Genomic DNA, 14957 nt, shown 5'->3' with positions numbered 1-14957 from the left:
TGAGCCACGGAGACTTTTTGTAAATACCTACTGATCCCCGGAAATCTTTCACAAGTTTATTAATTATTTGCATGACAGGAACTTGTGTATGATTACTTCTAACAAAAAATTGTGGCAGGTTTTAGCACTATATACTACTATGGGCATTACTACTAAAAAATCCTTATACAGTTGTTTAACACTTGTATAGTTATACTTTGAATAAACCCTGCATAAGCGTTGCATATTTTTCTTTCTAATAAACGTGGTATATGCACTGTATTACTATACTGCACATATACACTCGTTCAAAGCCGCAGGAATCTCTTCCTGCAGTTCACCGACATATTTTTTCACGTTCATAGTCGCTTTGGCTGGTTCGGCCTATCTGTATATAAATCTGAATGTTATCGGTTGAAATAGGTGAATATCCAGTCATGTACAGAATTTCATGCCACATCTAATGCTGTTAACAAAAATATACAGAATTTTCAAGCCACATCTAATGCCGTTAACAAAAATAATGTTAAAAAGTAATTGAGTGTGAAAATATTACTATAATGGAAAGTTACATCAAATAAAAAATCTTCATTGCATGGAACCTATCATGCCATAACTCCCATTTCATCTTCATTATGTTTGTAATTTTCAGTCATGTACAGAATTTCATGCCACATCTAATGCTGTTAACAAAAATATACAGAATTTTCAAGCCACATCTAATGCCGTTAACAAAAATAATGTTAAAAAGTAATTGAGTGTGAAAATATTACTATAATGGAAAGTTACATCAAATAAAAAATCTTCATTGCATGGAACCTATCATGCCATAACTCCCATTTCATCTTCATTATGTTTGTAATTTTTTCACTGCTGGTAAAGAAACATTTTGGCTAAACGTTGATAAATTTGATTTTAAATTTGAATGATAAAAAAAATTCAGTATGCGTCTTTCCTTACAGTCATGTTCAAAAATCGGTATGCGCAAGCACGAAAAAGTCGTTGGCCAACGTCTTTACTATTAACTTTACACGGGGGGGGGGGGGGGGGGGGATCAAAGCGAGGCAAATGGTCTTCGGATCCAGAAATTATTTTTAAAACAAACCTCAAAGCTTTATCTCGCTTAGTTCTTAATTTTTGACAAGAAGAACATCTCATTTGTTTACGTTTCACGCATGACACTGCTGGCTGGCTGATTTGCCAGTAGAGATCTCCCAAACAGTGTGCATTTAAATCTCCAGGCAGTCGTATGCAGTGCAGTGTTCATTTTATCAGTAGTATAACATTCATAAAATAAAAATCAGTGATAAATGTACAAATCTTGAGGACAAGTGGATTGTGTTTGTGAAGTCTGTGTAGTTTGCGAGTGCGTGCTTGTACGTGGGGGTTCTTAGTTCAAGAAACAAAGGCAGAAGGGTGCACAATGGATCGCCAATTTAAGAAGAAACGTTCCATAGTAATAACCGTCATTGATAATAATTACTAACCTTTTTCCGCGCTCATGTCCATAGTGCTGTGAGAACTTGAAGTTTGCAAGATATAAAGCCACCTCTAGGATCTTTCATTACCGGTAAGTCATTTCTGACTGTGTTAATGAGAATTCGAGCACACTCCTTCGTAAATCAATATTTAATTTTAAAACTTCCATCATCTCAGAGAAATAGGTCACTCCGCCTCTTGAAGTGTTTTATTTTTCGAACATTTCCAGCCTCCACAACCTCGAAATGTTCTGTCTTCTACTGTACGTTAAAAATATTGTGGAGATCATCAACCAACATTATTTTCAGTTCTTTCAATGTGTGCACAATGGATAAGTCAGATATATTATAGATTATATTACTGCAGACAGTTAATACCACTAAAACAAACTGATCACTTGTTTCTTTTTCGTCACTCGCTGCTATACAATGTTTATACAAGGGTCCTGGTCTGTATAAGTAATTCAGTGAATAACTATAACATGTATACTCAGGAGGCTTATACATGGTTTATTAGTAAAAAATTGGACATAAACTGTGTATATACCTGGTATAAAAGTTTATTAGTAAGACTGATGAATAACTATAACGCATGTATACATAGGAGGCTTATACATGGTTTATTAGTAACAAATTGCACGTAAATGGTGTATAAACCTTGTATAAAAGTTATACACCGTTTAATAGTAAGACTTTGTATGTATATGGCAGAATATTCATGATCCACATCAAAACGACAGCCTTCATGAAAATTATCTGTGTGCATGCTGATACCTCTGTTTTGCCTACTGTGACTAACAAATTCAGACAAACTTGCTCAAAGCAGAACCTCAAGAGACTACAATTTTTTTTTACAAATTAGACAGATCTCCGCATTACACAAAACAGTGGTTTTTTTGTTTCGCCTCGAAACACCTATCATCACCACCGCTACACAAAACATAATCCAGTTTACAGTAATTTTAAATATTATCTAGAGCTTACCTGTATCTGCCTATGCATGATGCTCTGCTGTCCAGATTGATGTACGTAGTACTGTAATACACCAATTTGTTAATAATTATTATTATTACTGCGCTTTATTATTAAATACGTTTATTATTACATACATTATGATACACAGTATGTAATTTTGGCACTATCACAACACTGTATTATGCTATTTCACAACAATGGATATACGCTCCTTAAACTTATTTCCACCACAACACACTATACAGTATTCACAACACTAAGCTTTTGTCCACAGATCAACCAAAGAAACTTGGTTCCTCTTCTTTCTAATCATGTATTTATTTCTGAATGCAATCCTGAGCTGAGTACATTAGTTCAAGAAGCGTGGAAGAGTTAGATGTAATGGCAAATTGCTCTATGGCACAAATAAACTGTAGGGTCTGTTCGTGGGTTTGAATCCTGTTTTGATCTTCATCTTCTTATTCGTCTCCTTCCGTCTCCTCCTCTCTCTTGGCCTTTCCCATTGCTACAAGGGCTATAACTGATTTGAAATTGTGATGTGTGGTAAGTTGTTCATCACTTCGAATAAAGTTCTCTGATGTGCAGGGAACGTTTCTTGTCTGACACAAGTCAGATCTTGCCGATACATTTTCAAGTACTTAGTTCATTCCATCATCTGTATCACTGTACCTATTTATCTTAGAAGACAGATTAATGGCCTTTCCCTCACAGAAATTCCTGAAGTGCCCCGTGAAGAAACGGAAAGGCAGGTGCTCTGGTAGCAGATATGTCCAAATACGTGGTTCAGTTTTTCCATACAATGACACTGATCATACCAGCACCAGAATTGCACAAATGTGACTGTATCAGTTCATAATATTTTCAGCATTGTATATAGGTGGTTTGAATAGTTCTCGGAATGTACTAGAATTAAGTATCTTACCTCGGTGGAACTGCTTTTATATTTCAACATGGTCTCCCTGTAGACTAATGCATTTGGTCAAGCGATGTTCCAATGCCTTGATCCCATCTTAAAAATGAGATTCCTCCAGGCCTGCAAAATACCTCTCCAATTCGGCTGTCAGTTCTTCCCGTGTAGAAAATCTCCGTCTACCGAGGAAAATTTTCAGCTTGGGGAATAGATGAAAGTCAGATGGTGCCAAATCAGGTGAATAAGGTGGATGTGGCAACAATTCGTACCCCAGTTCATGAAGTTTTGCCATGGCAATAACACTTGTGTGCGGCGGAGCGTTGTCCTGATGAAAGATGACATTTTTCCTTGCCAAACCAGGCCTTGTTTTGCGTATTTTTTCCTGTAGTTGGTCTAGGAGGTTTGCATAAATTGCCCCGTAATTGTTTGGCCAGTAGGAAGATAATCTATCAGCAGAATGCCTTTTGCATCCCAGAAAACTGAGGCCATGACCTTTCCGGCCGAACGCACTGCCTTTGCTTTCTTTGATGGTGGTGAATCAGCACGTTTCCACTGCTTTGACTGCTGTTTTGTCTCTGGGGTATAGTAGTGGATCCAAGTTTCATCTGTAGTCACAAACCGGCGCAAAAAATCTTGTTGGTTGCACTGAAAACGGGCCAGACTTTGTTCGGACATTTCCAATTTGGTGCGTTTATTGTCCAAATCAAGAGCCGCACCCATCTTGTTGATAATTTTTTTCATACCCAATTCTTCGGTTAAAATATAATATACCCGTCCAGAAGACATCTCTACAGCTTCAGCAATCTCCCGCACTTTCAGTCGACGATCCTCCATGACTATTTTATGCACTTTTGTGATAAATTCTGGGGTCGTAACACTTTTTGGCCGTCCACTATGCGGATCATCATCCAAGCTCTCCCGACCAAATTTAAACTCGCTGGTCCACTTGCCAACAGTTGAAAATGAAGGAGCAGAGTCCCCCAATGTGTTCTGAAAGTCGGCATGAATTTCCTTTGCTTTCATACCTTTCTTTACAAAGTATTTAATCACTGCTCAAATCTCAGTTTTTTCCATTGTCACAAATCACTACGCGGGAACAACAACAAAGAGTCGTCACTATCACACTCCTACAGCTAGAGCACTGACGCGCCACGTGTTCACTCACAAAGGATGTGCGATTATTGTGCGGGAACCTCGTTGCTCTAGCACTGACATCTAGCGGTGATTCCGAGAACTTTTCAAACTGTCCTCGTACAAGCAGATTTTAAACAATTCCTTCATTATGGTTTCTGTTTCCGCATTGAGGAGATTCCACATTATACAAAAGTAAAAATATAATGCCGCAAGCTTCGGCGGGATCAAAAACAAATTCTGTAGTGGACAAATTTCTGCTTTATTCAAGTTCTGCTTTGAGCAAGTTTTACTGTATAACTTAACCGTTAAGTGCTATATATTTCTACATTCATTAACACCCCTGGTCTGAATTATTTTCACACAACTTAGCGTCATTCTACATCAAGGTCCTAAGTTAAACACATTCTCTCTCCTCCTATTTGTTCCATATAATACATTTGGTTCACTTTATACACATTCACATGTACAGTATTCTCACCATAGAGATTATAAATGTAAAGTAAAAGGTTCAATAGACTATCACGAGATAGCACGTAAGTCTACTTTCAAATGACAGCACCTCAATAGCATTATGGCTCAGCAGCACTCATGACAAACTGTTTCGACAATAGCACCTCAAACAGCTGGAATGAGGAACTAAAAAGGTAAGCTCAGTAACAACCTGTTTCATCAATAGGATTACTGGGTGATAGCACACAGGATAAATCACTTCATCAAGACCTCCTCAAAGAGCTGGAATAATATGGAACTAAACAGTAGCGTGAATAGCGACAAACTGTTTTGTCAATAGCATTATCACACGGTAACACTTGTGATACACTGTGTCATCAATAGCACTCTGAAGGTTTATAAACAGACTCATCTACTGACACGTGCAGCAGAGCCCTGGACACTGACAAAAAGGCAGGAGAATAAAATCCAGCCAAGAGATGAAATGTTTGTAAGCAGTATGATAAGACACAAAAGGAAATGTAAGAAATAAGGATGTCGGGAAGTAAATCTGAATAGAAAAGGTTTCAGACAGATTGGAGAGAAATAAACTGAGATCATACTGAGATCATTTGGACAAGGGGAGGGAGGAGTGAAGGATACCAAAAAGGAAGATGGAAGCTAAGACTGAAGGAGGGAGAACAAGAGATATACCTAGACTAAGGTGGCTGGGCTCTATCTAGAACAAGAACCTGGACTTGAACACAGCTGAAGAACAGAAATGGTGGTTGGACAGAGGAAGATGTCAAATGGAGCTGGGAAAGGAATATTGACAATGACTATGATAATGCATCACTGTCAGTAAAATACTACTCAGGATAGCAATATTCAATGTCAGAATTAAAAATACTACTTACCAAACTATGTAGATACCTAGTCTACCATGGAAGGGAATATAAATATAGCATTTAGTTACAAAGAGAAGTACTAATACAGAATAGTTGCAGTAGCTTACAATACATAGTGTATGTTTACAGAAAAGAAAAAAACAGTACTTGAGAGTAATATCTACATGCTGTCTTCCACTGGGACTTTACTTCTTAGTCTTTCGCACTTTTTCATTCCCCTAAAATTTTGGAATAAAATCATTCTTATTCACCAATAAACCATAAAATTAGGCAATTAAAAACACATACCTTGATCCACTTTTTGATCTGGACCGTGAGCGACTCTTCGATCTGGATCCAGACCTTGATCGTGATCCACTCTTTGATCTTGATCTAGAACGAGATCCACTTTTGGACCTTGATCTAGAACGAGACCCACTCTTCGATCTTGATCTGGAACGTGAACCACTTTTAGATCTTGACCCACTTTTCGACCTTGATCTGGAACGTGAACCACTCTTGGACCTTGATCTGGAACGTGATCCACTTTTTGATCTGGATCTGGATCGTGAACCACTCTTGGACCTTGATCTGGAACGTGATCCACTTTTTGATCTGGATCTGGATCGTGAACCACTCTTTGACCTAGACCTCGAGCGAGATCTGCTCCCAGAACGTGATTTGGCAGATCCAGATCCTGAACGAGACCTTGATCTACTCGAGTCAGAACCAATACGACGTTTCTTCTTCCCTCTACTTCTTCGATCACTTCCACTCCCACTATCACCACTGGAACAAGAAAAAGAGAGGTGTAATATTCAAATATTAATTTTGAAAACATATAGGCCCAACTATTATTATGGAGGAACAAAAAACAAGGCAATATAACTTGGAGTGGAACACACTAACAGATGATGAATAGTGGGAAAATAAGGAAGAACCATGTTCGTTGCATTCTAGATACGAGGAAATGATTCATTTAATTTTAAACATTCATAATGATGATGATGACAATGTATTTTGAGTAGTCAGTACTAGAGGTTGATTGGAACCTCAACAGTTCTGCCATCAGCTGTCATACTGAACCCGAGTAACTTAGGCCCAAAGTCAATCATGATTTGATTTATGAAGGGAAATAGTACATTTATTGAAATATAGAAGTGTAGTTGAAAATATTTCATCTGTGTAGTGTTGAAATATGAGCTAAGGAACACGACAGACTGGAGCCTGACGGATTAGCTCGACACAACAACATTTAGCTGCTTCACAGCAGGAGAGCCCATTAGTTGGCGACCAGAAAAATACAAGTCCACAAATAAGTCTTGGTCAGAAAGAGAAGGGGGTAGTTTGACACAAAGGAAGCTTGCAACATGAGTAGTGCGCTGGGATATTTTTGGCGGACGGAAACTTCCGCGATGTCATGAATTCCAGGAAAGGTTGAATGGAAAAGTACAGTGGTTGCGAGGACATTCGCTAGCCTAGGTTATCGCAGGTGGAAATTTAAATCACGTGACCACTTGCAGGCCAATCACGAAAATTTAGATTGAGACTCAGGGATACCAACTTAAGGAATGATGGATGAGATATTCTCGTAACTTCAAAAGTAATCAGTAATAAATTATTGTGAGTACACGGATCGATGTAATGAACTTATTAGATGTCACGTATAAGAAAATAATCGCTAATTATTGGCAAATTAAATAAAATGAAGGCTGGATTTCTTGGAAACCAGACAGCTTGAATGTCATTGGCTGGACGAAAACCACGTTGTAAGGGACGCTCCCCAAAGGCGTGAAATGTGAGGAGCTAAATCCACCCGTATCTCCTAAATCTATGATCGCCAGGAGTTCATATTTAATCCAGCAAATAAGCTAGAGGAGTGGATTAATTTGATATAAATTTTAACGTCCAATTCGGAGTGCAAGTGCCGATATTAAAAATCCACCCCCTCCCTCATGGGTATGACGTCAATGAATCCGCGAGGGGAAGCTTCATCCATATATACGGGCGCAAGGGATACTCGCAACCACACTTGAAATGAATCTCTGGAGCTGAACCATCATTCGCAGCTGACTTCAAATCCGTCGGGCGTACAGTAACTCTACATTTAATGGCGCGAGCATCCGCCAGTACTTATAAAATGTGATCGCGCTCAAGCAACATGAACTGAAAGTAGTTAACTTAGGACAGTGTTTGCCAGTTATAAATATCATAGTGAAGTAAATTAATTGCATTGTAAGAGTGAGTAATATAAATTGCACCGCAATAAGTACGTAAATAACATACTGTGTGACGAACAGTACTTTGAGGGAATAATAGCCTGTACTTTGGAATATCGCACCGCTATCGTGAACACTTCAAGAGGGCCGTATGAAACAGGCGTATCGCGTCGGACGACATAAATCGCGACGGGCGTAAAATTCGACACACCGTCGTACGTGCCCATGTCCATGTGTGCGGTAATTGGACGAAGCTTAAAACAGTGTAAAATATTAAATTTTTCGGTCTAGGGTATTAATTTGTTTTATAAAAGTAAAGTTTTCAGTGTTAACATTGTCAATGGTGAAGTATTGTGATAATTAAGGTATTAGTGTAAAAATGGTATGTGCCAGGAAATCATTTGTGGAACTACGCCATCAAGAATGGAGGAGTAATATGGCGGATAGGGGCCGAAAGGAGCCTCTCATCTGCCAAGCTGCAATGGATTACCAATAACTAAGATGAGTACTAAAAAGTAGATAATATTTGGGAAATGTTAGCGTGATTGGAAAAATGGCAATAATTTGATTAGGTTGGTTACCTTCTGTAACAAGATGAGTCGCTTAACGACCCCATCCTAAATTTGTAGCACGGACAGTATTAAATAATAACAATGTAAATAATCGGGTCTTTTTATGTATTCAGTTTGTTGTAGATGTAAATTTTGTAGATATAGGGTAGTACGTTAAGTCATGCATGCATTCATATTTTCTTTGTAGTCAATGTTTGTGTTTGATTTTGAAGTAAAGGAACTTGGTGCCTTCTATACTTTATTGCATTTGATATGTCTTAATGATGCGACATCACAGCTTGATGACGGACATGACTGTTGCATGCGTAACCATTTTCAACAATACAAAATCATCTGACCAATCGGAAATAGGCTTAGAAAGTGCCAACTTCAATTAATGAAATAATTTTACAAAAATGAAAAGTCTCTTCATAACATCTTGCCCCCCTTGAAAGGAGTTCTTTCAACTAAACTATTATAACATTGTAATCTTATACCTATTGTAAAAACACTTATTCTGAACATATGCATTAATACAAAACTCTATACATACATATTTTTATCATTAAAAGAAAATAATATTGAAATTATATCTTTGATGAAAAATAACACAAAGTTAAAAATATCACAGGAAATCTTGAATTCAGTTCTCCTTGTCATCCCCTTCAATGGGAAGAGGGCATATTTTCTTGATGCTTCGGGTGAAAGTTCCACCAGCCGTCCGAACGGTGACAACCCTCACCTCACCATCTCGTCCAGGGTGAACTTGAACTATCCTACCTCTGGGCCACTCTAGAGGAGGGATGTTGTCCTCAATTAATAGCACCAAAGAATCAACATCAATACGTCGATTGGTATCATGCCACTTGACGCGTTTTTGCAATTCCTGCAAGTATTCTCGCTGCCATCTCTGCCACAACCGTTGCCGAATTTCATGTAGCAGTTGCTCTGGGGGACAATGCTTCAGACGACGATGTTCATTTTCCATGATCATTCTGGTGATGTGATGATTTGCTGGTAGAAGCACAGGATGTCTCTGTTCTGATGTTAGCTCAGAAAAACGAAGCCTTCCTCCAACCTTAATCAATCCGTCACTATCCAGAAACGGACTGAGTGACTTTAGAGAACTCTTCTTTGGGAGGTCTTGATTATTAATTAAGCAATGTAGTACTTGAGGGAATGCTTCTAATTGTGTCCATTTGACTACCTGCTTCTCTGCTTTACAAGTTTCTTGTATTTCTAGTGAACCTTTTTACCTTTCTGGCGGCTTGAGTTTGCAATTATAAATGAATCTTTGACAATATGCTACTATACGGCATAATTTCGGAAATGACGAGAATTTATTCAGTAGAATGCTGGTTGATGTTGCTGTCAACGTAACTGCTGTAACCTTCAGCTCTGGTAGTTCTGTTTCGAATTCTTCTGAATGCTCCGGTTGTTGACGTTGTGTGCGAAGCCAAGAAGGTCCACTCCACCACAGCTTTTTGTCTTCGAGTTCTGCTGAAGTAATTCCTCTTGAGAGAAGATCAGCTGGATTTTCAGTCGAAGGAACATGCTTCCAGGTGGTTGAATCAGTGGCTTCTTGAATCTTTGCAATCCTGTTTGCCACAAATGTCTCCAGCAGCCTTGGCTCAGTGTTGATCCATCCCAAAACAATTGTACTGTCACTCCATAATCTGATCTGACCAATTTTTTCTTTCAAAGCACTCACTGTTGTTTTGACAAGTTGTGCAAGAAGAAGGGCTGCCTCCAATTCGAGTCTTGGCAACGAAATGGTTTTTAAAGGAGCTACTTTCATCTTCGCACAAAGTAAATTGGAAATGTAGATACCACTTTGCGTTTGACAAACTGCATAAATGCATGCTCCAAAAGCCTTCTCTGAAGCATCACTAAATCCAAACAAATCAAAAGAGCCAGAGCAATTCCCAGGATTTATGTTTCTCATAATTCTGATGTTGTTCAGTCTTTCTAATGACGTATAGTACTCGTTCCAAATCTGAAGGTGCTCTCGAGACAATGGCTGATCCCATTCAAATCCATCTACCCATAAGTGTTGCATCAACAACTTCCCTTTGATCAGTACTGGACCCACGAGTCCTAGTGGATCAAAAATCTGTGCGATTTTGGAGGCAACTTCTCTTTTGGATCTTGGTGACTTCTTTGTCAGCTCAACTCGAAACTGAAGGCAATCTTGTGCTGAGTCCCAGAGGAGTCCAAGAGTCTTACTAGCTTCACGTTTGTCTAAAACCAGTAAAGTCCCTTCGTCGCTTTTGCTCTCCAAATCCTGCAAGATCTCTTTGCTGTTGGACCTCCATTTCCTCAAATGCATTCCACCACTCTTGAGTATATTTTGTATTTGCCGCCGTAGCCCGATCACGTCTTCTAGCATGTCTCCACCACTTAAGCAGTCATCCATATAAAAATCATCGCGAATAGCCTTTGCTGCTGCTGGAAATTCATTTTCATGAAGAGTAGCCAATTCATTTAGGCATCTCATGGCATGGTAAGGTGCTGATGCTGTTCCATATGTTACTGTATTCAACTGATAAATCCTCACAGGGGCTGAAGATTCCTCTTTCCACAAAATCTGCTGGAATGCTCGATCTTCAGGATGGATGAGGATTTGCCGAAACATCTTTTCCACATCTGCCGTCATGACGTACTTATGGCTGCGAAATCTAAGTACAATGTGAAAAAGATCTCGCTGTAAATTAGGTCCTGTCATGAGCTTGTCATTGAGTGATGTCCCGAGTGATGTTTTTGCCGAGGCATCAAATACCACTCTGACCTTTGTGGTGTCACTATCTGGACGTACCACTGGTTGATGGGGTATAAAGTATGAATTTGGTACATCTTGATTTTGGTTTGTTTCAATCAAGCTCATATGTCCTAGTTTTTCATATTCATTCATGAAATCTGCATAAGCTGTCTTGAGTTCAGGGTGTCTGCTTAATCTCTTGACTAATGATTCTAGTCTGTTTAGTGCGTGTTTTCTTGATTCTCCGAGGATGACATCTGGCTTGATAGGGAGCCTTACGATGAACCTACCTGTTGTATCTCTCGAAACGGTGTCCGTGAACTGTCTTTCACATATTCTTTCTTCTGATGTGTAATGTTGAATCTCCGGAATTGCTTCTTGTTTCCAAAATTTCTCCATCTGATCTGATAATTGTTGATTGCTAATTTTCATGCATGATGTTGTTGATCCTTGTTTGTTCTCAAAAACTTCACCACCTATAATCCAGCCTAATCGGGTGTTTTGCAGAGCTGGTTGTCCTTCAGCTTCATTCTTGGGTGGACCTATGACTATTTTCCAATAAAGTCCTGCACCAATTAACATGTCGATGTCTCTAGGCTTGTTGAATGTTGGGTCTGCCAAGCGAATGTCCTTTGGAATAATAATCTTGTCCTTCTTGATCTCCAACTGTGGCAATCGTCCTGTTATAGTTGACAAAACTAGAAATTCTGCTTCCACCTAAAATCCGTCATTCATTGAAGCGAGGTGTACTCTCATAATTCTTTTTGTTTCCACTTTGGAACAGTCTACTCCAATGATCTGTGTGTTTGTCTTGACATTCGGTAAACCAAGTTTCTTATACAGACCTTCCTTTATTAGATTCGACTGAGATCCCGGATCCAGTAAGGCTCGGCATGTCATTCTTCTTCCGTGAACATCTTTCACATCAATTAAAGCTGTTGACAAAAGTATTTGTGATGTTATTCCTTTCGCCAAGCTCACATTGAGTGAAGCAGGTGAATGCTGAGATTCGACACACAGGTTTATGGGCACTTGATTTTCTTTAACACTTTGTTTCTGTTTGTCATCTTCCTCAGCATGTAAAAGTGTGTTGTGAAGAAGTCCACATTTCTTGCATTTTGATCCTCTGCAATTTCTTGCAATATGTCCTGGTTTCAAACAGTTATGACACTGTCCTTTTTCTCGAAGCAGTTTTCTTCTGTCTTCAACTGATCGTTTAATTAATTCTTCACATGTAAAAATGGGGTGACTTCCACCACACAGATTACAGCTTCCCTGAGTCGTCGTCATAACAACTTTCTTGCTAGGTTGTTTGTCCTTCGGATTTGCCTTTGTGTTCAATGCCTTGGTTTTGTTATGATTTAAAAGCATGTATGATTGGGAACGCTCAGTTAAAAATTTCAAGAAATCATCCAATGTTGGCATCTTCTCTGGAGTGTTGCCTTTCACCCTTTCCTGCCAGTCTCTTTGCTCAATGAAATCCAGCTGCTTCTTTGCTAGATGAATAACCAATGTGTCCCAATATTGTACCAGTTGCTTCATTGCTTTTAATGAAGCCATGTGTGTTTGAATATGAAATTGTAATTGCCTGAGTGATTCAGATTTGTTCTCTTTAAAAATTGTAGGAAACTTGAAAAGTTCATCTAGATGTGTCTCGATTATCATCATTTGATTATCATATGTATCTACAAGCAAGTTCCACGCACTTGTGTAGTTTTCTTCTGAAATGGTAAAACCTTGAATGACTTTGCATGCCTCGCCCTGCAGAAGACCGATCAGATACTGATATTTTTGGATATTTGTTAGTTGAGTATCATTATGAATGGTTGACTCAAAACTGTTCTTAAAAAGCAACCATTTTGTGAATTCACCGTTAAATTCCGGTAATTTAATTTCTGGTAATTTATGTATTCTTCTGTTATGATGTTGTGGAACTTCCTGTTGATGAACGGCGTTGTTTACTGCCGTGTTCATTTGAGCTAGTAAATTATTTTGAACATCCTCTGCTTCATCTATTATCGTTTGCAGTTGTGTAACTGCGCTGAAGTAAATAGATTCAAAAAGCTCTCGCTCTCCCTCACATTCTTCTTCAAACTGTAATGCAGCTGTTTCATCAGTGATCTCAGTTTCCTCTATTTTCATCTGTACTTCTTCAAAAGAATTCCATAGCTCTTCACATTTTTTAATTCTAACCTTCGCCTCTGATTTTGACGTGTCATCTGTAATCGACTTTATTATTCTTGTTAACGTGCCTTTTACTCGACTACGCGATTGTTTCAATTTCGTTAGTTGCGACATATTTAAATTGGATGGTGTTATGCATCAACTAACCAAGCGCCAAAATCGATTTTTTTAGATTATTGCACCATCTGGTAGCGAAAGGTGTAAACTTTACATAGGTTATGGTTCGGACTTTTATTCTCAATATGATTTCGCAGGAAATGCATTTTGACCAAACGCCAACCTCACAATCATTAAATTGAAGTTTTGCATCAAGTGACCAACCACCATTTCTGAGTCTGAATTACGCATCAAATGACCACACGACACGCGTGCAGTCACTTGGTCGTATGATGCTAAATGTGCATTCCCGTGTCGCAGATTCACGAGCAGGTTTTCTTCCTTGTTACACAGCTTTCGAATTTGCATTGTTTCTCCGCAATGTGTCATCATTGTAGTTAACCTACTCTTTCTCTATTCACTGAAATCCGTCATTGTGGTAATAAGTACTTAAGTCTAAGAACATAGCAATGGATCGTTATCCTCATAAATCACGGTCTGAGCGAATTCTCTTGTTAGAATCAGATGCTTCAATAATCTTCTGTTAATTCACAAATCAGAGCTTATATGTATTGTTTTATGTATTTAAAATACGTTCCTATCTTAGGAGTCCAAATATATTTTAGAGGGTTCCATCACACCTGCAAACGCTACGCCCATTTCAATAAACGCAGATCACTGGCAGTCGACGAACAGCTTCATAACGCTGAGTTCATTGACAGATGACCGAAATTCTTTGGTTACATTATGCGAATTTGTGGTAAGTTGATGTGGCCCGTTACCATTACACCTATTAGATATCATATGTCACGATACAATATCCTGTTAAACACACTTGTAAATTTTTTAAAAATGTAGTACTTAATCGTTCAGCATAAATACATGCTATATCAGATTACTGTTGACAAGAGATAAAATAAAAACAACCAAACAAACTACAAACAAAAATCTTAGTACATAACAAAACACGGCAAAAATAATCACTTACTAAGGACGAGATTTGAAGTCGACCTCCTGTAGGCCCTTCTGTAACTAGAATAAGTGAGGAGAGTTTGTAATAAAGTGCTGGAAAAGATACACACACGGATAATAAAATTTTAAAAAATAAAAATCAATTGGTCACTAACACAAAGAGATGTTCCAGTTTTTCTAGGCAAGGTAACTCTTATTTTCTTGGTAATGCTTGTTATACTAATATTTCATTGAGAAGTAAATGGGCAGTTGAATAAAAGAAGCACTGAGCATCAATAGCACTCGAGTGGAAATTCGTTCACGTTGATGTATTTTATTTTTGATAAACACAAACATTCACTGTTCATGTTCAGATTCTTCTCTTGGTGAAAGTAAAAGATCTTGA

General features: G+C 38.4%; 1 protein-coding gene across 1 annotated transcript in view; it reads right to left on the bottom strand.

Annotated features, from left to right (window-relative positions):
- Ctr9 (RNA polymerase-associated protein Ctr9) overlaps positions 1-14957 on the bottom strand; it is a 346065-nt gene that overhangs the window by 13869 nt on the left and 317239 nt on the right. Inside the window, exon 19 of the mRNA XM_067142937.2 lies at positions 6102-6581. Within this exon, the coding sequence (XP_066999038.1) occupies positions 6102-6581 (480 nt within the window). The remainder of the gene's footprint in view (positions 1-6101; positions 6582-14957) is intronic.

Source organism: Anabrus simplex, chromosome 3 (assembly GCF_040414725.1).
Source record: "Anabrus simplex isolate iqAnaSimp1 chromosome 3, ASM4041472v1, whole genome shotgun sequence".
NCBI lineage: Eukaryota > Metazoa > Arthropoda > Insecta > Orthoptera > Tettigoniidae > Anabrus > Anabrus simplex.
This window is presented reverse-complemented; position numbering and strand designations above follow the sequence as displayed.